The following is a 17,948-nucleotide window of genomic DNA, read 5'->3' as shown; positions in this document are numbered from 1 at the left end:
ATGGTTGAAATTTTCGTTTGATTTCATCCTGATCTCATGCTGGTTTTTGGTTTGTGTGGCGTTTTTTTTTTTTTTTTTTTTTTTTTTTTCAAGACAGGGTCTCAATCTATCTCCTGGGCCAGAGTGCAGTGGCCTAGTAGTAGCCTACTGTAACCTCAGACTCCTGGGCCCAAGTGATCCTGTCTCAGCCTTACAAGTAGCTAGGACTATAGGCACATATCACCACACCTGACTAATTTTTTTTTTTTTTTAATTTGTGGAGATGGGGTCTTGCTCTGTTGTCCAGGATGATCTCAAACTCCTGGCCTGAGGAGTCCTCCCACCTCGGCCTCTCAAAGTGCTGGGATTCAGGCGTGAGCCACCATACCCAGCTGTTGTGTGTTTTGGATAACGTATTTTTCTATACACTGTAGTTTAAAGTTTTGGGTGGTTTTTTTTTTTTTTTTTTGGTAATATTACAGCTAGATTTGTATGTTTATTCTTTAAACACAGACTAGTATAAAACAGTTCTTCAGGAATAAAAAAACAAACCTTAGTGGGCCAACAAGTATCCTTCCTGATGGTGCTTAATGCCCCACTCCAGGTACTTTAGAGTGATGGTGGTGGACTGGGGCTGGTGTAGCAGCAACGGACAGCAGGCCCAATGCAGGGAGATAGGCTGCTGAATTCAGATACCTGAATTCACTAACCTCATCACTTAGGATACCTCAGTTCTAGACAGAATACCTTACTTCCCTTGCTTTCGCTCTTTCCCATCAGTCCATCCTGCACAGTATTGCCACAATAGTTTTACATTTTCTTTTTCCTAATTCAAAGCAAGCAATGATCTATTACAGCATGAAATTGAGTCCTTTGCTTGGCGCTCAATACCTTTTGAAGTCTGGTATAACCTGCCAGACTAGTCCCCTGAGCTTGCCTTGTATGTTCTTGTCACCATACCTTTTTGTTCACGCCAATCTGCTTTTTCTCTCTGTTTGAATCCTGTCCAGTTCAGGTTGGTTCTCATTCATTTATTAAAGAGGTGGTTGTGAAGCCAGGCACTGCTCTTAATTACTGGGATTGTAGCCATGAAAAAAAAAAGTATGCTTAAGAAATTTGCATTTTATTGTGGAGGTGGGAGGGCTGGAGAGACACACACACATATATCAGGTGCTATGTGCTGGGCGGAAAAATGGAACAGGGTGAGGGAGCTGGAGAGTATGAGAAGTGCTCTTTTATAACTGTGGTCAGGGGACAGATCATTGCCTGCTACGTGGTAAAAATTCAGTACATGGTACTTTATTTTTTATTCATTTTTAGTTTTTGAAAAAGGACCCTCTTCCTTTATATACCTTTTATTATCATTATTCCCATAATACCAGGAAGATTAACTTTTGTTCTTGGGTATAAATTCTGTAAGGAATCAAATAGAAGTTTGTTTTTTTTTTAACTGTAGAAAAATACACATAACACAAAATTTACCATTTTAGCCATGTTTAAGTATACAATTCAGTGGCATTAAGTACTTTCATAATGTACAACCATCACCACTATTTCCAGAACGCTTTCGTTATCCCAAACAGAAACTCTGCACCCACTGAACAGTAAGTCCTCCCTATTTCTCCACCTCTAGCCCCCCCGGCCCTGGTAGCCTCTGTTCTACTTTATGTCTCTGTGAATTTGCCTGTTCTAGGTACCTTATATAATATTTGTTCTTTTGTATCTGGCTTATTGTACTTTGCATAATGTTTCCAAGGTTCATCCCTGTTATAGCATGTATCAGAATTTGATTTTTTTAATGGCTGAATAATATTCCATTTTATGTATGTACGTGGTTTTATTTATCCATTCATCTGTCGATGGATACTTGGGTTGTTTCTACTTTTTTGGCTATTATGTATGATGATGCTGTAAACATGGGTGTAGAAATACCCGTTTGAGTCCCTGTTTTCGATTCTTTTGAGTATATACCCAGAAATGGAATTAGTGGATTATATGGTAATTCTGTGATTAACTTTTTGAGGAACCACCGTATGTTTTCCACAGTGGCTGCATCATTTTACATTCCCACCAACAATGCAGAGGGTTCCAATTTCTCCACATCCTTGCCAGCACTTATTTTCTGTCTTTTTGATAATAACTGTCCTAATGGGTATGAAATGTTATCCCCCTGTGCTTTTGATTTACCCTTCCCTTATGACTAATGATGTTGAGCATGTTTTTATGTGCTTTTTGGCCATTTATCTTCTTTGGAGAAACGTCTATTCAGTTCCTTTGCCCACCAAATAGACAATTTTGAATATTGTATAGTTTTACTAGATACCACCCTTAAGCATTTTCTATGAAACTTCACAGATGACTCAGTGTACCCTTGTCTTTTAAGGTATTTAATGTTAATGCACCTCTGCCTCCACGGAAAGAACAAGAAATAAAAGAACCCCCTTATTCACCTGGCTACAATCAAAGTTTTACTACAGCAAGTACACAAACACCACCCCAGTGCCAACTGCCAGCTATCCATGTAGAACAAACTGTCCTTTCTCAAGAGACTGGTAAGATCTTTGCATATGATATTTTGAAGACTTACATGACAGCCAGTTGAGTGGAAAGCACATCTGTAGTGACACTTAGAAGTTCCTTCCTGATTAATACCCATTATTTCTTCACACAGTCCTCCAATGTTGGGAAACACCTAATGCCTTTTCCTCTCTTCAGTTAAGTTTACATGTTAATTTTAATTTTTGTGGAGGTAGAACTTAAATGGCCGATTTAACCCTGAAGTAGGCTTCTATTTTTAAATCTAATGGCTTTGATTATGATAGCCAGTGATTGATATATATAGGTGCTATCCAGCTGCTTGTATGAAGGTTTTAAAACCATTCTGCTAACCCTTTTAGCACCGTTATCTGTCCTTTTTTCTTTCCTCGCATAATAGAATATTAATGTGAAGATACAACTTAATATGCTGATTGTACTGTTTGCTTAGAGATGGGAGGCTGTTTTGATCTTTCATGCTGTCCTAAATCATGAAAGAATAGACAACTTTATACTTCTTAATTTAAGAAGCACTTGTAGATTTTTAGTGTTGATATTTCAGACCCCTATTGAGTTTTCTAAAACTTAAGCCTGAGGAAATGAATTGAGCGTTCTAGGTACTTGGTTAATCAAATGATGAAGAGGTGGTAAATGTAAATCCCTGGACCGAGCCACAGATGACCTGATTCTGTTCTCACCTGTACTGTCAAAAGATAGGACAGATGATTTACATACAGGATATTTTTGTCATATGCCTTTTCAATTATAGTATTAATTAGAATTCTTTTTCCTTTACTCCCTTATCTGGAATATTTAGCCTATTTTTAAAAATTGTGGTAAAATATAGATAATATGAAAATTACCATTTTAACCATTTTTAACTGTACAGTTTTGTGGCATCATGTACTTCCAAATTGTGCAATTACCACCACCGTCCATCTCCAGAACTTTCTCATCTTCCCCGGTGAAACTTTGTAATTATTTAATACTAATTCCCCCTTTTCTCCCTCCAGCCCCTGGCAACCACCATTCTACTTTCTGACTCTGAATTTGACTACTCTAGGGACCTCATATAAGCGGTATCATACAATATTTGTCCTTTTGAAACTGGCTTATTTCACTTAGCATAATGTCTTCAGGTTAATCCGTATTGTAGCATTTGTCAAAATTTCCATTCTTTTTCAAGCTCAATACTAACTGTTCCATTATATATATGAATTACATATATGAGTTATACATATGTGAATTATATATGGGTATATACCCTGTTTATTTTAAAAGGGAGAATATTGTATTAAACATATTTATACATACTGACTTCTCAGTATAGAGAGTACTGAACCTTTGTTATCATTTAACTCTTGGACTCTAAAACTATTTCCTTAAGCAGCAAATTATCATCCTGATGGAACTATTCAAGTAAGCAATGGCCTTGCCTTTTACCCAGCACAGACGAATGTATTTCCCAGACCTACACAGCCGTTTGTCAATAGCCGGGGATCTGTTAGAGGATGTACTCGTGGTGGAAGATTACTGACCAATTCCTACCGGTCCCCTGGTGGTTATAAAGGTATGCTCTGAATAAAACTTAATTATACTGAACTAAGTATTTTGTCCTTTTGGAACTGGCTTGTCTATTTTGTCTATATACTTACTTGACTCAAACCATTTTTACCTTGTTTTCCTTTTGTCATGCCATTTATAATGTAGAGAGCTCCCTATTTGTGGATAAGAGTATTTTTAGTATAGCTGTTCTCTGTGGGGAATTAACTTTCTGTATGAAAGCAGATTGATCCTGTGAGTTACTGAGGTAGGAAGTTTGACCACCTTCTTTTTCAAAGGATGAGTTTTGGTTTTCATATGTGAATAATGTCTTTCTTCAATTAATTGACTTACCTCTGCTAACAGTATGTCATAATTAGACAGAGCCCATCTTCTAGGTACTTGTCTGTCAGACTGTGTATGCACCACAGAGAAGAACATAGAGTTTGAGACTGTAATAGTGATATTCTCTTAAGTTTTAGTTATGGTTCCGAGTATTCTAGTTGCTGCTTGGTATTAACAAAAATACTCTAGACAGAGACCTTAAGTACCTCATTGCCCTACCAGGACCCTTTACCAAGCTCCACCTGCATTCCAGCAGTAGTATATTTCTAAACCGGGCTTATTCTAAGTTAGCAATATTTCAAAAATGTATGTTTTGCTGTGGAAGTGATTTTAGTAGAGTTTGCTTAAAGAAGGCATAAATCTAATGATGGCATTATTGGGTCACTTAAACTTTTAAAGTGATATAGAATTAGACTATTGAAAATTTAGTACGATTTTTGCCCATAATTTTATGTATGTTGTTTGTTTATTAGGTTTTGATACTTATAGAGGACTTCCTTCAATTTCCAATGGAAATTATAGCCAGCTGCAGTTCCAAGCTAGAGAGTATCCTGGAACACCTTATCCCCAGAGGGTAAGTAAGGATAGTTGTCACAGTTGAATGGTAGTAGAATTATTGATAAGCTAGTGATTAAACTATAGCAGAGTCATAATTTGTTTTGTAGAAGTGCACTCTTAGCTTTAGAACTACTTGTAAGTCCTATGGAGAGTTGAGTTGGAAGGTTTTCCAATCACCTAAGGAGGATGAATGACAACTGCCAGTTACATGGAACTCAGAAGGTGTTAAGAACATTACTAATCATGTTGTTTGCATTAACTCATTTACTCTTCCACCTTATAAGAGACAGTGGTGTTCAGAGGTTAAATAACTTATCTAAGGTCACTCAGCAAGTAAATAGTAGAGCTAAGATTAGAATGTGACTTTCTTACCTTCAGAGCCCATGATCTTAACTTTACTAGATTGCCTTCAACTTAGCTTGTCCAAATATCAAGTACAGCATAGTCCTTTTTTATAAGTTTACTTTTTTGTTCTGATTTGAATAGCTCAGCAGATTTCCTTTGCTATTATACATATGATAAAAGACTGATAGGATGTTAGACATTCCTCTTTAACAAACCTTGGAGTGACTTCCTGTCATTGGACATATACAGATAAGAATTTATACCACATGAGCATTTTCAACTTTGAAGTTTTACAAACTTTGAGTATGTATATGGTAACATAGGGAGTTCTGTTGGTAATATATAAAATACCTATCTATATTTGAAGAGTTTATAGTTATAGGTTAGATGTCTACACAGGCAGTATTGAAAAGGGGTGAAAAACACACCTTGGAATCTAAATACCTTGGGTCTGACCCTTGATTTCATCACACTCTTGCTTCTGACCTTGGGTATGTTACTAAAACTTCCTGAGCTCCAGTTCCTCCTCTGCTACTCATCCAACTCTGAGGGGTAGTGAGGATTTCTCCGTGAGATATTCTGAGGACTAAATGAACTAATACATGTAAGTGCTTAGCATAGCATGACTGTGCCAGGTGTATATCAACCATGCAAATGTTAGCCATGATCCTCAGGGACTGTGTGTGAGGGGAGGATGTTTATTAATTAGACTTAAGGGATAGAACTATCTTTTTAATGATAATATTCCAGTATTTTTCTGTGTTGCTTTCAGTTTCTTCCCGAGGAAGCAAGAAATTGATAATAGTGGTTGCTATGCAAAGGAGTCTAGAGTAGGAGATTTAATTATTTTTATTGCAGACCTTGTCCTGTTTAAATTTTTTATCTCATACAGTAATTTAATCACACCACCAGCTATTCTTTCATGGGTTGTATGGACGATGACTTCCTTCATACTTGGTAGTCAGTTTGAAATGCTGCCTCTTGAACAGTTTTTTCTTAATCTATTGGATCACATCCCTAGGCAGTGAATACATTTATACAATATAATGCTTATAAATTCCACTGTCTTTAAAAAAAACAAAAACCAGCATAGTTTGTATTAGTCTTCCCAGTTTGGTTTATAAATAGAGCAAGACTGGAAAAGTTTGTGTTCTTGCTTTATTGTGTCCTTTTATGTTGAGAGGAAGGACAGAAGACCATGCCACATTTTAAAATTTCCCTCATTAACCTAGCATTGTACCGTTTACATAGTGTTCTCTAAATGCTTTGTTATTTTTGCATGTATTAACATACCATCTAATTGGTGAGGTTAATTAACAGCTGAAGCAAATATTGCCACCGTTGCCGTCATTTTATTTGTTTTTCTTGGTATTTGGAAACATCTGAGCCTCTGGTTGCTGGGGACGGCCAGATAAAAAAGGACTTTATTCTTACAGATTTGCCAGCCAGTAATCCTGTATAATAACTAATTACAGTTCTGCATTTTTGGTGCCACGGTAAATATTATGTGTTCATTTTAGGATAATTTCCAGCAGGGTTATAAGCGAGGAGGGACATCTGGTGGTCCGCGAGCAAATTCAAGAGGTAAGGTAATTAACTGAGTAGTTTATTTACCCAAAACATAATTCTAATTCTTTTTGCATCCTCTGTCAAGTTCTACCCACAGCCCATTGCTTTCAGCATTTATTTTTTTGAGGTTTTAAGTTTGCTTAAGTGTAGTACTAAGGTACTGAGGGAGATATTAGACTATTAGAAAGGCTATGGAAACCAATTGTCAATTTGATGAGAAGTGTATGTTTAAAAAAAAATCTGCTTGACATAATTTAGCCTTACATATTCTCTATGCTGACTTCACATAGTTTCATGTGATGTTTCAAGATGATGGTTTTTACAATCATGGTTACTTCTAGTTACTCTAGTGTCACTACATTGATAGATCAAATAAGCAGCAGTTAAGATGTAATGACTTGAAACAAAAACAAGATAGAACACTTTAAAATGTGATGGGACTCTTAAAAGATTGAGTATAACTGAGAAAATAAAAAATTACAGAAGATCAACTCATTTTGTCATAGGAAAACAATCTTTTTTTTTTTTTTTTTGAGAAAATAGCCAGTATTCACATTGTCTTTGCCTTATATTTGAGCAGTGTTTTTGTATAGCACTTAAAACATTAACATTTTATGATGTTACATTAACTTGGAAATAACAAGCATTCATCATGGGGCTTAGTACCATATCAATATAGCTTTGAATGGCTAGTGACTAGCAGTTCTAAAAGTTGATTCTTTTATGTAATCTCAGTTTTCTTGAGTCCTTCTACATTAGCTACTTTGTAGAAGATTGATCACTGATCATTTAACTCAGTGAGACTTCTGGGAAAAAGATAAAGAAGTAAAAAATGTTCAGACTTGAGTTTTAGACTTTGCTGACCTTAACTAGTTGTAATAAGTTATCCAACCTTTTGGGGGGGGGGCATGTTTTCTTAATCTTAAAAAAAAAGGCAATTAGACAAGATTATCTTGGACCCTTCTGGCTTTAGAATAGTGTTATAAAAGCCTATTGCCAGAAAATCTAGAAAAGTATAACCCAGCTATACTTTATTGGTTTTGTTTTGGAATTTACTATGAAATGTATCTTTATCTGTGTTTCAGTAGCCGACTAATGTTAAATATTGTGTTCAAAGCTAACTACTTCATTATGAGAAACTCACTGTTGCTAATAAAACAGCAGGGTGGAGTGATTCTTCTCAGGTGAGCAGCCCAGAAAGAGACAACGAAACCTTTAACAGTGGTGACTCTGGACAAGGAGACTCCCGTAGCATGACCCCCGTGGATGTGCCAGTGACAAATCCAGCAGCCACCATACTGCCAGTACACGTCTATCCCCTGCCCCAGCAGATGCGAGTTGCCTTCTCAGCAGCCAGAACCTCTAATCTGGCCCCTGGAACTTTAGACCAACCTATTGTGTTTGATCTTCTTCTGAACAACTTAGGAGAAACTTTTGATCTTCAGCTTGGTAGATTTAATTGCCCGGTGAATGGCACTTATGTTTTCATTTTTCACATGCTAAAGCTGGCGGTGAATGTGCCACTGTATGTCAACCTCATGAAGAATGAAGAAGTCTTGGTATCAGCCTATGCCAATGATGGTGCTCCAGACCATGAAACTGCTAGCAATCACGCAATTCTTCAGCTCTTCCAGGGAGACCAGATATGGTTACGTTTGCACAGGGGAGCAATTTATGGAAGTAGTTGGAAATACTCTACATTTTCAGGCTATCTTCTTTATCAAGATTGAAAGTCAGTACAGAATTGACACATACAGGATGGTGTTCTAATTAGTGGGATTAAAGGAAAAGCAGTCCTTGTCCTCATGACTGATTGGTTTAGGAAAATATTTTCAATCCTAGAGGAAGGAGGAGGTCCTTACTTTTTTGTTTTCCTCCCCAAGGTGAAAAATTTCAAGCTGAATGACAATTAGCACTAATCTGGCACTTTATAAATTGTGATGTAGCCTTGCTAGTCAAGCTGTGAATGTATATTGTTTGCACTTAATCCTTAACTGTATTAACGTTCAGCTTACTAAACTGACTGCCTCAAGTTCAGGCAAGTTACAATGCCTTGTTGTGCCTCAATAAAAAAGTTACATGCACCTTCAGTGTTCCTATTTGAATAAACATTTAGTTGAGTGGTAAAATATCTAATTTTTAGTATTCATCACTGATAACTCTTGAATGGTTATTTATACATGGGTTCATGCTCTTATTTTAAAATAAGAAAACTTTTATGCATAACAGTTCCTTCTAGGGTTACTTTTCTCTGATATTATTATACATGTCATTCGTTAAAGGATTTGATCTATTTCCATGGGCCAAATCACACATTCTCTTTAAAGCTATTTTGCAGTAGAGCATGTGCTTCCTTTAGTTAGCTATCTACATGTGTAATATGCAATAGGAGATAACAGGTAATACTACTGGTCTACCATCAGTATGACTTAATGCTTTCTAGTGGAGTCTCAATTTGAGTAGGCAGAATGCTAAGTCATTAAAAAGCGTAGGCTCTGTGGTCAAGCAATGCTGTGTTTTAGAGTCCTGATTCTGCCACTTAGTAGCTAATCTTGGGCAAGCTGTGTTACCTTTAGATCACTTTCTTTTTTATAAAGACTGTTTTCCCAGATGTAAAATGGAGATGATGATAGATCATCCTCAGGGCAGTTGTGAAGTTCTACTAAGACTATATCCAAAATACTTAACAGAGTTCCTGGCACATAAGCATTTAATAAATGTTAGATGCTGTAATTTTTTTCTCATTCTGAAAACTTTAGGGTTCTACGTATGTGTATACACTGTCGTATGCAGTATAGCAGGCACTTCCAGAGTTTATTGTTCATTTTGGACATAGAACATTTTCTCACAATTAGTTTAAGCTTGTGTATCTTCCTCATTAATAACTTAGGAAATATTTTATTTCTCAATTACTTTAAAGAATGATTTTAAAAAGTGAGCATTTTGGTTGCATATTCAGAAATATATTACGGGTTGGAGAAAGGCATTCTTACCCATTAAGGCAAGTCATCTGCTGAAGCAGAAAGTTATTTTGATCCTCTTCTCACTTTGAGGTGTTAAATAATCTCAGGAAGATGGTCTAAAAGCATATTTATTATAGTTAATATTTTTGAACTGGATGTGGGTTCAGCAGTTAAACCCTGAAGCCATGTTTAACTCTCTGTGGTTGTAAATGCTAGTATAGTTTTCTCAAGATACTGGATGTAATATCATTCACTATTTAACAGAACTCTTACAGCTCATGGTAGGTACTTTGGGATAGGGATATTCGTATTCCAGTTAAGTAAATTAATTCAGGGCTTTTATGTTCATAACAAACTAAAAATGTATACAAAAAAGTGGTAATATGATTAAGTGAGGGGAAAACTTGATGTTTAAGAACAGTTAGTGGTCAAGTTCAACAAGACCTTTTTCTACCCATTGTTGTTTCCTACTGCATTAATGTCTTTAGCTTAGTCTTTCTCTCTTACAATCAATGTTTGTTTAAAATTCTGTGAGCAACTTACGTATTTTTTTAAGGTAAGTGTCCAACAAGAAGACTTTCGTTAACTGGGGTCCCTCACGATGATAGTCATTTTTAGGAGAATATTTAAAACAAAATGCTATTTTGCTAAGTATAAAGATAATGAACTAGGAATTCTTTATTAAGAATAAATGGACAAGATGTTTCATTCTGAAGCAGTTTACCTTTTTGACGATAGTTCTGGAAGCTTTTAATAAAAGCTCAGATATCTTTATAGATAAGATACATACATGCAGAATTTATATACATTTGCAAGAGATGGAGTCTGGATCCATAGATATCTAAAGCCCATTTATAGACCTTGTGGAAAGAACTTTTATTTTGCTGTGAATATCTTACTATAGGTATGACTGAAGTGGAATGGCATTCCATATAATTACTATTTTTTGTAGGTACATGAATATATAAATACTTGTCTTACTGAAGGCAGAGATGGGGGAGGTAAAGTAGGTTTCCTATTTGCTAGATTCTCCCTCAAGTTCTTCTTTCTTACTTTAAATCTTTTATTTTGTTAAATGTTGTGTCATTTCCACATCTAAGAATTGTGAGCCACTGACTCTGACCTCCTCTAAAATGATTTGAGTAGATGCAGGTATTTAAGCAGGATGTTTTTTGAAAGCTTGTTCCCTGTACCAGTTATCTTCCAACCATCCCCCTTTTTTTTAAACTTCTTTAACTCCATAATAGCTGTATTTTTACAATCCTTTGACATCACATACTGTGTTTTTATACTTTTAATCTATCTTGTTTGCACAAACTCTAGCTTTAATGACATGATAGTCTATTGTAATCCTTGTGATAACTAGGATGATATTTTATGTATTTCATAAGGTAAAATAATTAAGATATAGAAATTTTTCCCATATGAATTCTACACCCCTCACCTACCAAATACTTTAAATAATTTTGATGAAAAAATTTAGGTTTATCTCTCTGGGTCTTCTACTTGCTACTCTATTTCAGGGGTATTCTTATTGACCCGGGGTGATTAGACCACAATAACTTTATCTTTTTTCAGCTTTTGCGCAGTTATTGACAATGTAGAGGTACAGTTCATTTACTATCAATGCAAGATGTTGAATGCCAGATTGTGACATATTGTCAGTCTGAGCAACAGCGAGACCCCATCTCTGCTAAAAATAGAAAAAAATTAGCCTGGGCATGGTGGTACACACCTGTAATCCTGCCTACTTGGGAGGCTGAGGCAGGAGGATTGCTTGAGCCCAGGAGTTTGAGGTTGAGCTATGATTATGCCACTGCACTTTCTCAAAAAAAAAAAAAAAAAAAATCAATACCAAAAGAACTTAGGCTCACCAATTCTAAGTTTCTCAAGAATTTTTCCTTTATTCATTTTATTTCAAAGATCCCATATCTTGCTAATGATTTAGTCTTTCAAATATTTAGGTTGCCTGATTTTTACCTGACTCTGGGGCTATGAAGATGAATGACATTTAAATGTGCAGACACATCAGACATATCAATTTCATCCTTTGAGAGCCTCTCTCTTCTTGAATTATTTCTTTGGTTTCTATCACAATTTTTTTTTCTCCTCTCTATCTGCAAGTGTTAGTATTTGAAAACTAGACTCTTTGGACCATTTCTTTAGCTTTCTCATCTTTTTTGTAGTTTCACTTATTTGGAGATTTCCTTGATTTTATTTTCTGACCTTTTTGTGGAGTTTTAAATTTTTGTTAACATTTTAGACTTCTAAGTACACTTACTATCTTTCCTCACATACAGTTGTCCCTCGGTATCCATGAGGGGATTGGTTCCAGGACCCCAGTAGATACCAAAATCTGAACGCTCAAGTCCCTTATGTAAAATGGTGTAGTATGTGCATATAACGTACACACATCCTCCTGTATACCTTAGATAATCTCCTAGAATACTTACAGTACCTAATACAATGTAAATGCTGTGTAAATAGTTGTCATACTCTATCGTTTAGGGAATGATGACAAGAAAAAAAGTCTGTTCATGTTCAGTGTAGACACAACCATTCTTTTTTTCCCTGAATATTTTCGATTTGTGGTTGGTTGAATTGTGGATGTGAAACCTGCAGGTACGGAGGGCCAACTGTATGTGTATTCTTTTCTTATTTCATGACTGCATTATTTATCACTACCCTAAGGATAGTTTTTAAGTTTTTTCCCCATGTAGTCTATTTTCTACGCTTTTTCTGTTGTAGTTATTTGTATGGTTATATTTGCTCAGAATCTTGTGATAATTGGTTGGCTGTTCCTATTTAAGAATGGGACACCAAAAAAGATGATTGGAAGCTTTGAATGCAGAATTGGGACTTACTGATATTGGGCCTCATGGTAGCGTGATTTTTTTGGGTGGGAAAACAACGATGAGGTATGGAAGAGCGTTTTAAGTGGGACACAAAACCCAGAAGCCATAAGGGTAGATAAATTGGACAAGTAGAATTTATTTCCCCAAAACATCTGTTTAGAGGAAAATAGCAATGTCAAAGGACAAATGACCACCTGCGGTGGGAGGACATCAATAAAAAAGGACAATGGATATGAAGAGGCAGTTCATACATGAAAAAATGATCAGTGAGCATATGTAAAGTTTTAAAGTATACACACTTTGGCAAGCTTGTATGTGTTTGGAGGGAATATTGACAGCAACTGTCAAGATAAAAAGGCACATGCTTTTGACCCAGAAATTTCATTGCTAGGAGAATTTACCCCAGAAATAGTTTTGGAATTATGCTAAGATACATGCATAAAGATAGTTTGTATAGCATTAATTATAATAGCAAAAACTGGAGAAACAACCTAGATGTCCAGGAATTGGGAATTAAGTAAGTCAAAATGGAAGGCACAGAGCAGAGTGTACAATATTTCGTTGTGTGAAAATCTAAAAAACATGTATGTAATGACTTGAAATTTTTTCTGGTGAGATACACAAGAAATTTGGTAGTTGGCTTTGAGGAAAGGGTTTGGGGGTTGTAGTAGGGAGGAAGACTTCATTGTGAATTTTACTGTAGAACTTGAAATGTACGTGTTACTTTTTTGTTAAACATTATTACTTTAATTCTTTTTAGAGACGGTCTTGTGCTCTCACTCAGGTTGGAGTGCAGTGGCATAATCATAGCTCATTGTAGCCTTGAACTCCTAGGCTCCCGTGATCCTCCTGCCTCAGCTTCCCCAGTAACAGGGACTACAGGCATGTGCCACCATGCCTGGCTAATTTTAAAATGTTTTTGTAGGGACAGTGTCTCACTATGTTGCCCAGGCTGGTCTCGAACTGCAGGGCTCAAGTGATCTTCCTGCCTCGGCCTCCCAAAGTGCTAGGACTTAACAGGTGTGAGCCAGTGGGCCTGGCCAAAAATTTTAAAGTAGAAGATAAACTTAAGATGGTAGATTGTTATAGTACCAACCCTAACTTATCTTTTCTTGGATCGAATTTGAGGGTTTAATTATCCTTAAGTGATAATAGATGGAAGAGCTTTACCGTAAAAGCCTAAGTACTATCCACGTTTCACTAATTTTTGCATTTCACCTTATACTTTACAAAGTACTGTCAGATATGTAATCTTACTTGATCCTCACAGTGGTCCTGGTGGGATAGATACTGTTTTAGGAGATAAGAAAACGGAGACTTTTGGAGATTGACTTTCTAAGGCCACTAGAAGAAGCACCTGAGCCAGAGTTAGCTTTCCCAAGTCCAAATACAGTGTAGAATTTTCTACAGTGCTGTTTTCTACTTTAGTTCTCTAGTGCCGCTGCCTTCACTGCATTTTCCACTGCTGCCTTATGTACACATGCTTTTGGTGCACTACTCAACTTTGCTATGGCAAACCATACACTTTGTGAACCGTACAGTTGTCTGTGAACTGTACAACTTTCAGATACAGTTGTCATAAGCCTTAGCTTCTTATAGGTCCTGAAGCTGAGGCAAGGGAAGGCTCCTCTGTCAGTGTGAAATGTGGAATGCCTGAGGAGATGAAGAAACCACCATTTTGAAGAAACAACTTATTTGAAAGTAAATATTTTCTTTTGTCCCAGTTAATGCTATCATCTTTAGCTTATGGCCCTTCCCACCACCACTACCATTGTAGCCTCTGGAAAAGTAAGTTCCTGACTTCTGCTGAGAAACTGTAACACTGCTCTAACCTAATACTTTAGCTTATGTATCACTGGTTTTTTGTTTTTAAAAAACATTCCTTTTTTAACTGAGTGGTGTTTCACATTCTTTTAGGAAAGTCTACTCTAGGCTTCTGGTTATACACACCATTTTAAAGAAGATTAACATTGACTTCTAGTAACAAAATACATACTTACAAGGTATGTATACACACACACACTCTCTGTTTTTTGTTTTTTTTTAGACAGAGTCTCGCTTTGTTGCCCGGGCTAGAGTGAGTGCTGTGGCGTCAGCCTAGCTCACAGCAACCTCAAACTCCTGGGCTCAAGGGATCCTTCTGCCTCAGCCTCCTGATTAGCTGGGACTACCGGCATGTGCCACCATGCCCGGCTAATTTTTTCTATATATATTTTTAGATGTCCATATAATTTCTATTTTTAGTAGAGACGGGGTCTCGCTCTTGCTCAGGCTGGTTTCGAACTCCTGAGCTCAAACAATCCACCCGCCTCGGCCTCCCAGAGTGCTAGGATTACAGGTGTGAGCCACCGCGCCTGGCCAATATATGTATACTCTTGCATATACAGTTGACTCTTGAACAACACGAGTTTGAACTGCACAGGTCCGCTTATACTTGGATTTCTTTCAACAAAATGCTGATCGAAAATACTGTATTTGTGGGATGTGAAACCTGAGTGTAGGGAGAACTAACAAAGTTCCACACGGCTGACGGGGGGACTTGAGTATACGTGGATTTGGCATATACGGGGGTCCTGGAACCAGTCCTCCGCATACTCTGCTGGCTGACTGTATTTCAGGTGCTACGATGGAGAGCTCTGCCAGAGTAGACGCTTTTGGAGAAGAGGCATTTAGTCACAAACTTTACAGCATTCACTTAGAGCTTACTTAACTTGGTTTTAAAAGATGGTTTTATCTCACACAGAACAAGGCCTAAAATTTTTTTTTTTTTTAAAAAGATGCATTATTAAACTTACAGATAGGAATTTTTATGCTTTGGTTTTTAACTCCCACTTTCTCTTTACCATACGGACTAGATTCAAGCCTACAAACATAGACCAGCAGATAAACTGCTGCGAACTGATGGGGGGAGGACAGCTGTGTGATGTTCCATGGAGATGACTAAAACGTTTAATCTCAGATAAGGCCACAGAGTCCATGCTTGGAGTAAAAGTTACTTTCTGTAATTTGAGGTGTAATGCCAGTTATTCTTACTCTATGCTAGGCTAATGCCATTTGCGCCTATGGTGTCATCTACCCTATATATATAGGTGACTCACAGTTCTTTAAATCCCTACCTTTATTCCTTCCTCTTGCCCCTGCCATAGCTTCCTGCCTTCTCACCCAGATCTTTTGTTGAGTGCCAGATGTGGATTTCCAAATTGTTCACTGGGAATCTCTAGCTGTATAAGCTATAAGCACTTCCATTTCAACATGTCCAAAGGCAATCTCATCTTTCCTCCAAAATCTGTGTTCCCTGGTTAATGACTTCTGTAGGTCATCAAAGCTTGAAACTTTAAAATCATTTTTGACTTCCCTTAGTTATAAGACTTTATATGTCTAATCCATGACAAATTCCTGTTGATTCTACCTGTGAAATGTCTCATCTTTAATACCTTCTTTCCTACTGTGTGTGGACATACTGTTTCAGACTCCTTATCTCTCACATGCATTCCTTTACTCATTCAACCACTACTTACGGATTGCTAATTATGTGCCAGGCATAGTGTGAGACTATGTCACATTCATCAAAGGTTGAATAAGGTCTCTCTTCTCTTAAATAGACTATGATGATAATATTTATTGAGCATGTCCCATGGGTAGTGTGCTTATCTATCCTCACAACAGCTCTTGGAAGCAGATGAAGAAACAGGCACACAGGTGAGGCATTATTATGCAAACCATAATAATACAAGACAATATAGCTGGTTCAAATTCTACCTGAAACAAGGTGAGGGTATCAAATACAGAAATCTTCTCATTATGTAAAGCAATAAAAGAGGACTCATAATGAGCCATGTATAGGTTAAACATGAATTATAGTTTAGGGCAAACCATTTTAAAACACTTGCAAAGAAATCTGAGAGCTTGTGGTTTTTTCTGATCTTTTCCTGTTGGCCACTCCTAATTTGACGGCATTGTTTTTTAGTGACTCATCTTTATTGAGTCTGTCCAAAGCATACAAAATTTTCATGGGAACATCAGCTTTTTAAAAATTTTAGTTAAAATTTTTGAGATAATTGTAGATTCCTATGCAGTTGTAAGAAATAATACGAATAAATCCCATGTACCCTTTGTCGAGTTTCCTTCAGTGGTAACCATCTCACAAAACTATAGTAGAACATCACAACTAGGATGTGGGCATTGATACAGTTAAGAACATTTCCATCACCACAAGAATCCCTCGTGTTGCCTTTTCTCCATGGTCACATTCACTTCCCTCTTGCCCCAACCTCCATATTAACCCTTAGCAACCACTGATCTTTCTATAATTTTTTTAATTTTAAGACTGCTATATAAATGGAATCAGACAATATACAACCTTTTGGGATTGGCTTTTTTTCACTCAGCACAATTCTCTGAAGATTCATCCAGGTTGTTGCATACTTTGTTCCTTTTTGTTGCTCAGTGGTATTCCATGGTATAGATGTACCACAGTTTAATCATTCACCCATTGAAGGATATCTGGATTCTTTCCAGTTTTTGGTTATAATAAAGCTGCTATAAACAAGTTTTTGTATGAGCACTATTCATTTCTCTGGGATAAATGCTCAGGAATCCAACTGCTGGGTCATATGGTAGTTGCATATTTAGTTTTTTAAAAAAACTGCCAAATTGTTTTTCAGAATGGCTATACCACTTTACATTCCTACCACCAGTGTTTGAGTGATCCAGTTTCTCTGCATCCTCACCAGCATTTGGTGGTGTCACTATCTTTTATCTCTCCTTTTATGTTATTGGAATAACTGCATCAAGTCTCTTCTTTCTCCAAACTATCTTCTTCAGTACTACAAGAGTTCAGTTTTAGATGTGTGCCTTAAGTGATTTCTACATACTGGTAGAAGTGTAGAAGGCATTTGGATACATTTAGTTTAAGGAAAGAGATCTTGGTTAGAACTATTTTTGTAAGTTGTCTTTGTTGAGTTGATGGTTAAAGTTAAGTGATGAAATGACACAAGAATTGGTAGAAGAGAAAGAGAAAGGGGGCTGAAGACAGAGTCCTGAGAGGCACCAGTGTGTAAGAGTTGTATGATTAATTGCATAATCAAAGGGTTAGGAATATATTCTGTAAGAGAAAACAAAAGAGATATTTTAAAAAGAATATAATACAATGTCAGATACCAGAGAGAGAATTTAATATAAGAACTAAAAAGTGTATTTTGCATTCGCTAAGGGGGTCAGTTGCTTGACAAGATTTTTGCTTGCCAATGGCAGAGGG

The 17,948-nt window shown here is 36.7% G+C and overlaps 1 protein-coding gene across 50 annotated transcripts in view; it reads left to right on the top strand.

The window, feature by feature from the left end:
* The window catches only part of CAPRIN2 (caprin family member 2), a 43,980-nt gene extending 35,023 nt beyond the window's left edge, over positions 1–8,957 (top strand). For 9 of the 50 annotated variants that reach the window (XM_069489946.1, XM_069489945.1, XM_069489924.1 and 6 more), the window contains 5 exons: positions 2,363–2,531; positions 3,905–4,084; positions 4,875–4,975; positions 6,825–6,888; positions 8,035–8,957. In XM_069489946.1, the coding sequence (XP_069346047.1) occupies positions 2,363–2,531; positions 3,905–4,084; positions 4,875–4,975; positions 6,825–6,888; positions 8,035–8,603 (1,083 nt within the window). In that variant the 3' untranslated portion in view covers positions 8,604–8,957. Of the gene's footprint in view, positions 1–2,362; positions 2,532–3,901; positions 4,085–4,874; positions 4,976–6,824; positions 6,889–7,990 lie in introns of all 50 variants that reach the window. The other 41 variants (XM_069489951.1, XM_069489923.1, XM_069489915.1 and 38 more) reach the window with 11 other exon arrangements.
* Positions 8,958–17,948: the final 8,991 nt, after the last annotated feature.

The sequence above is a fragment of the Eulemur rufifrons genome, chromosome 16, assembly GCF_041146395.1.
Source record: "Eulemur rufifrons isolate Redbay chromosome 16, OSU_ERuf_1, whole genome shotgun sequence".
NCBI classification, from domain to species: Eukaryota; Metazoa; Chordata; class Mammalia; order Primates; family Lemuridae; genus Eulemur; species Eulemur rufifrons.
The sequence above is the reverse complement of the archived record's forward strand: the minus strand, read 5'-3'. Positions and strand labels throughout refer to the sequence as shown.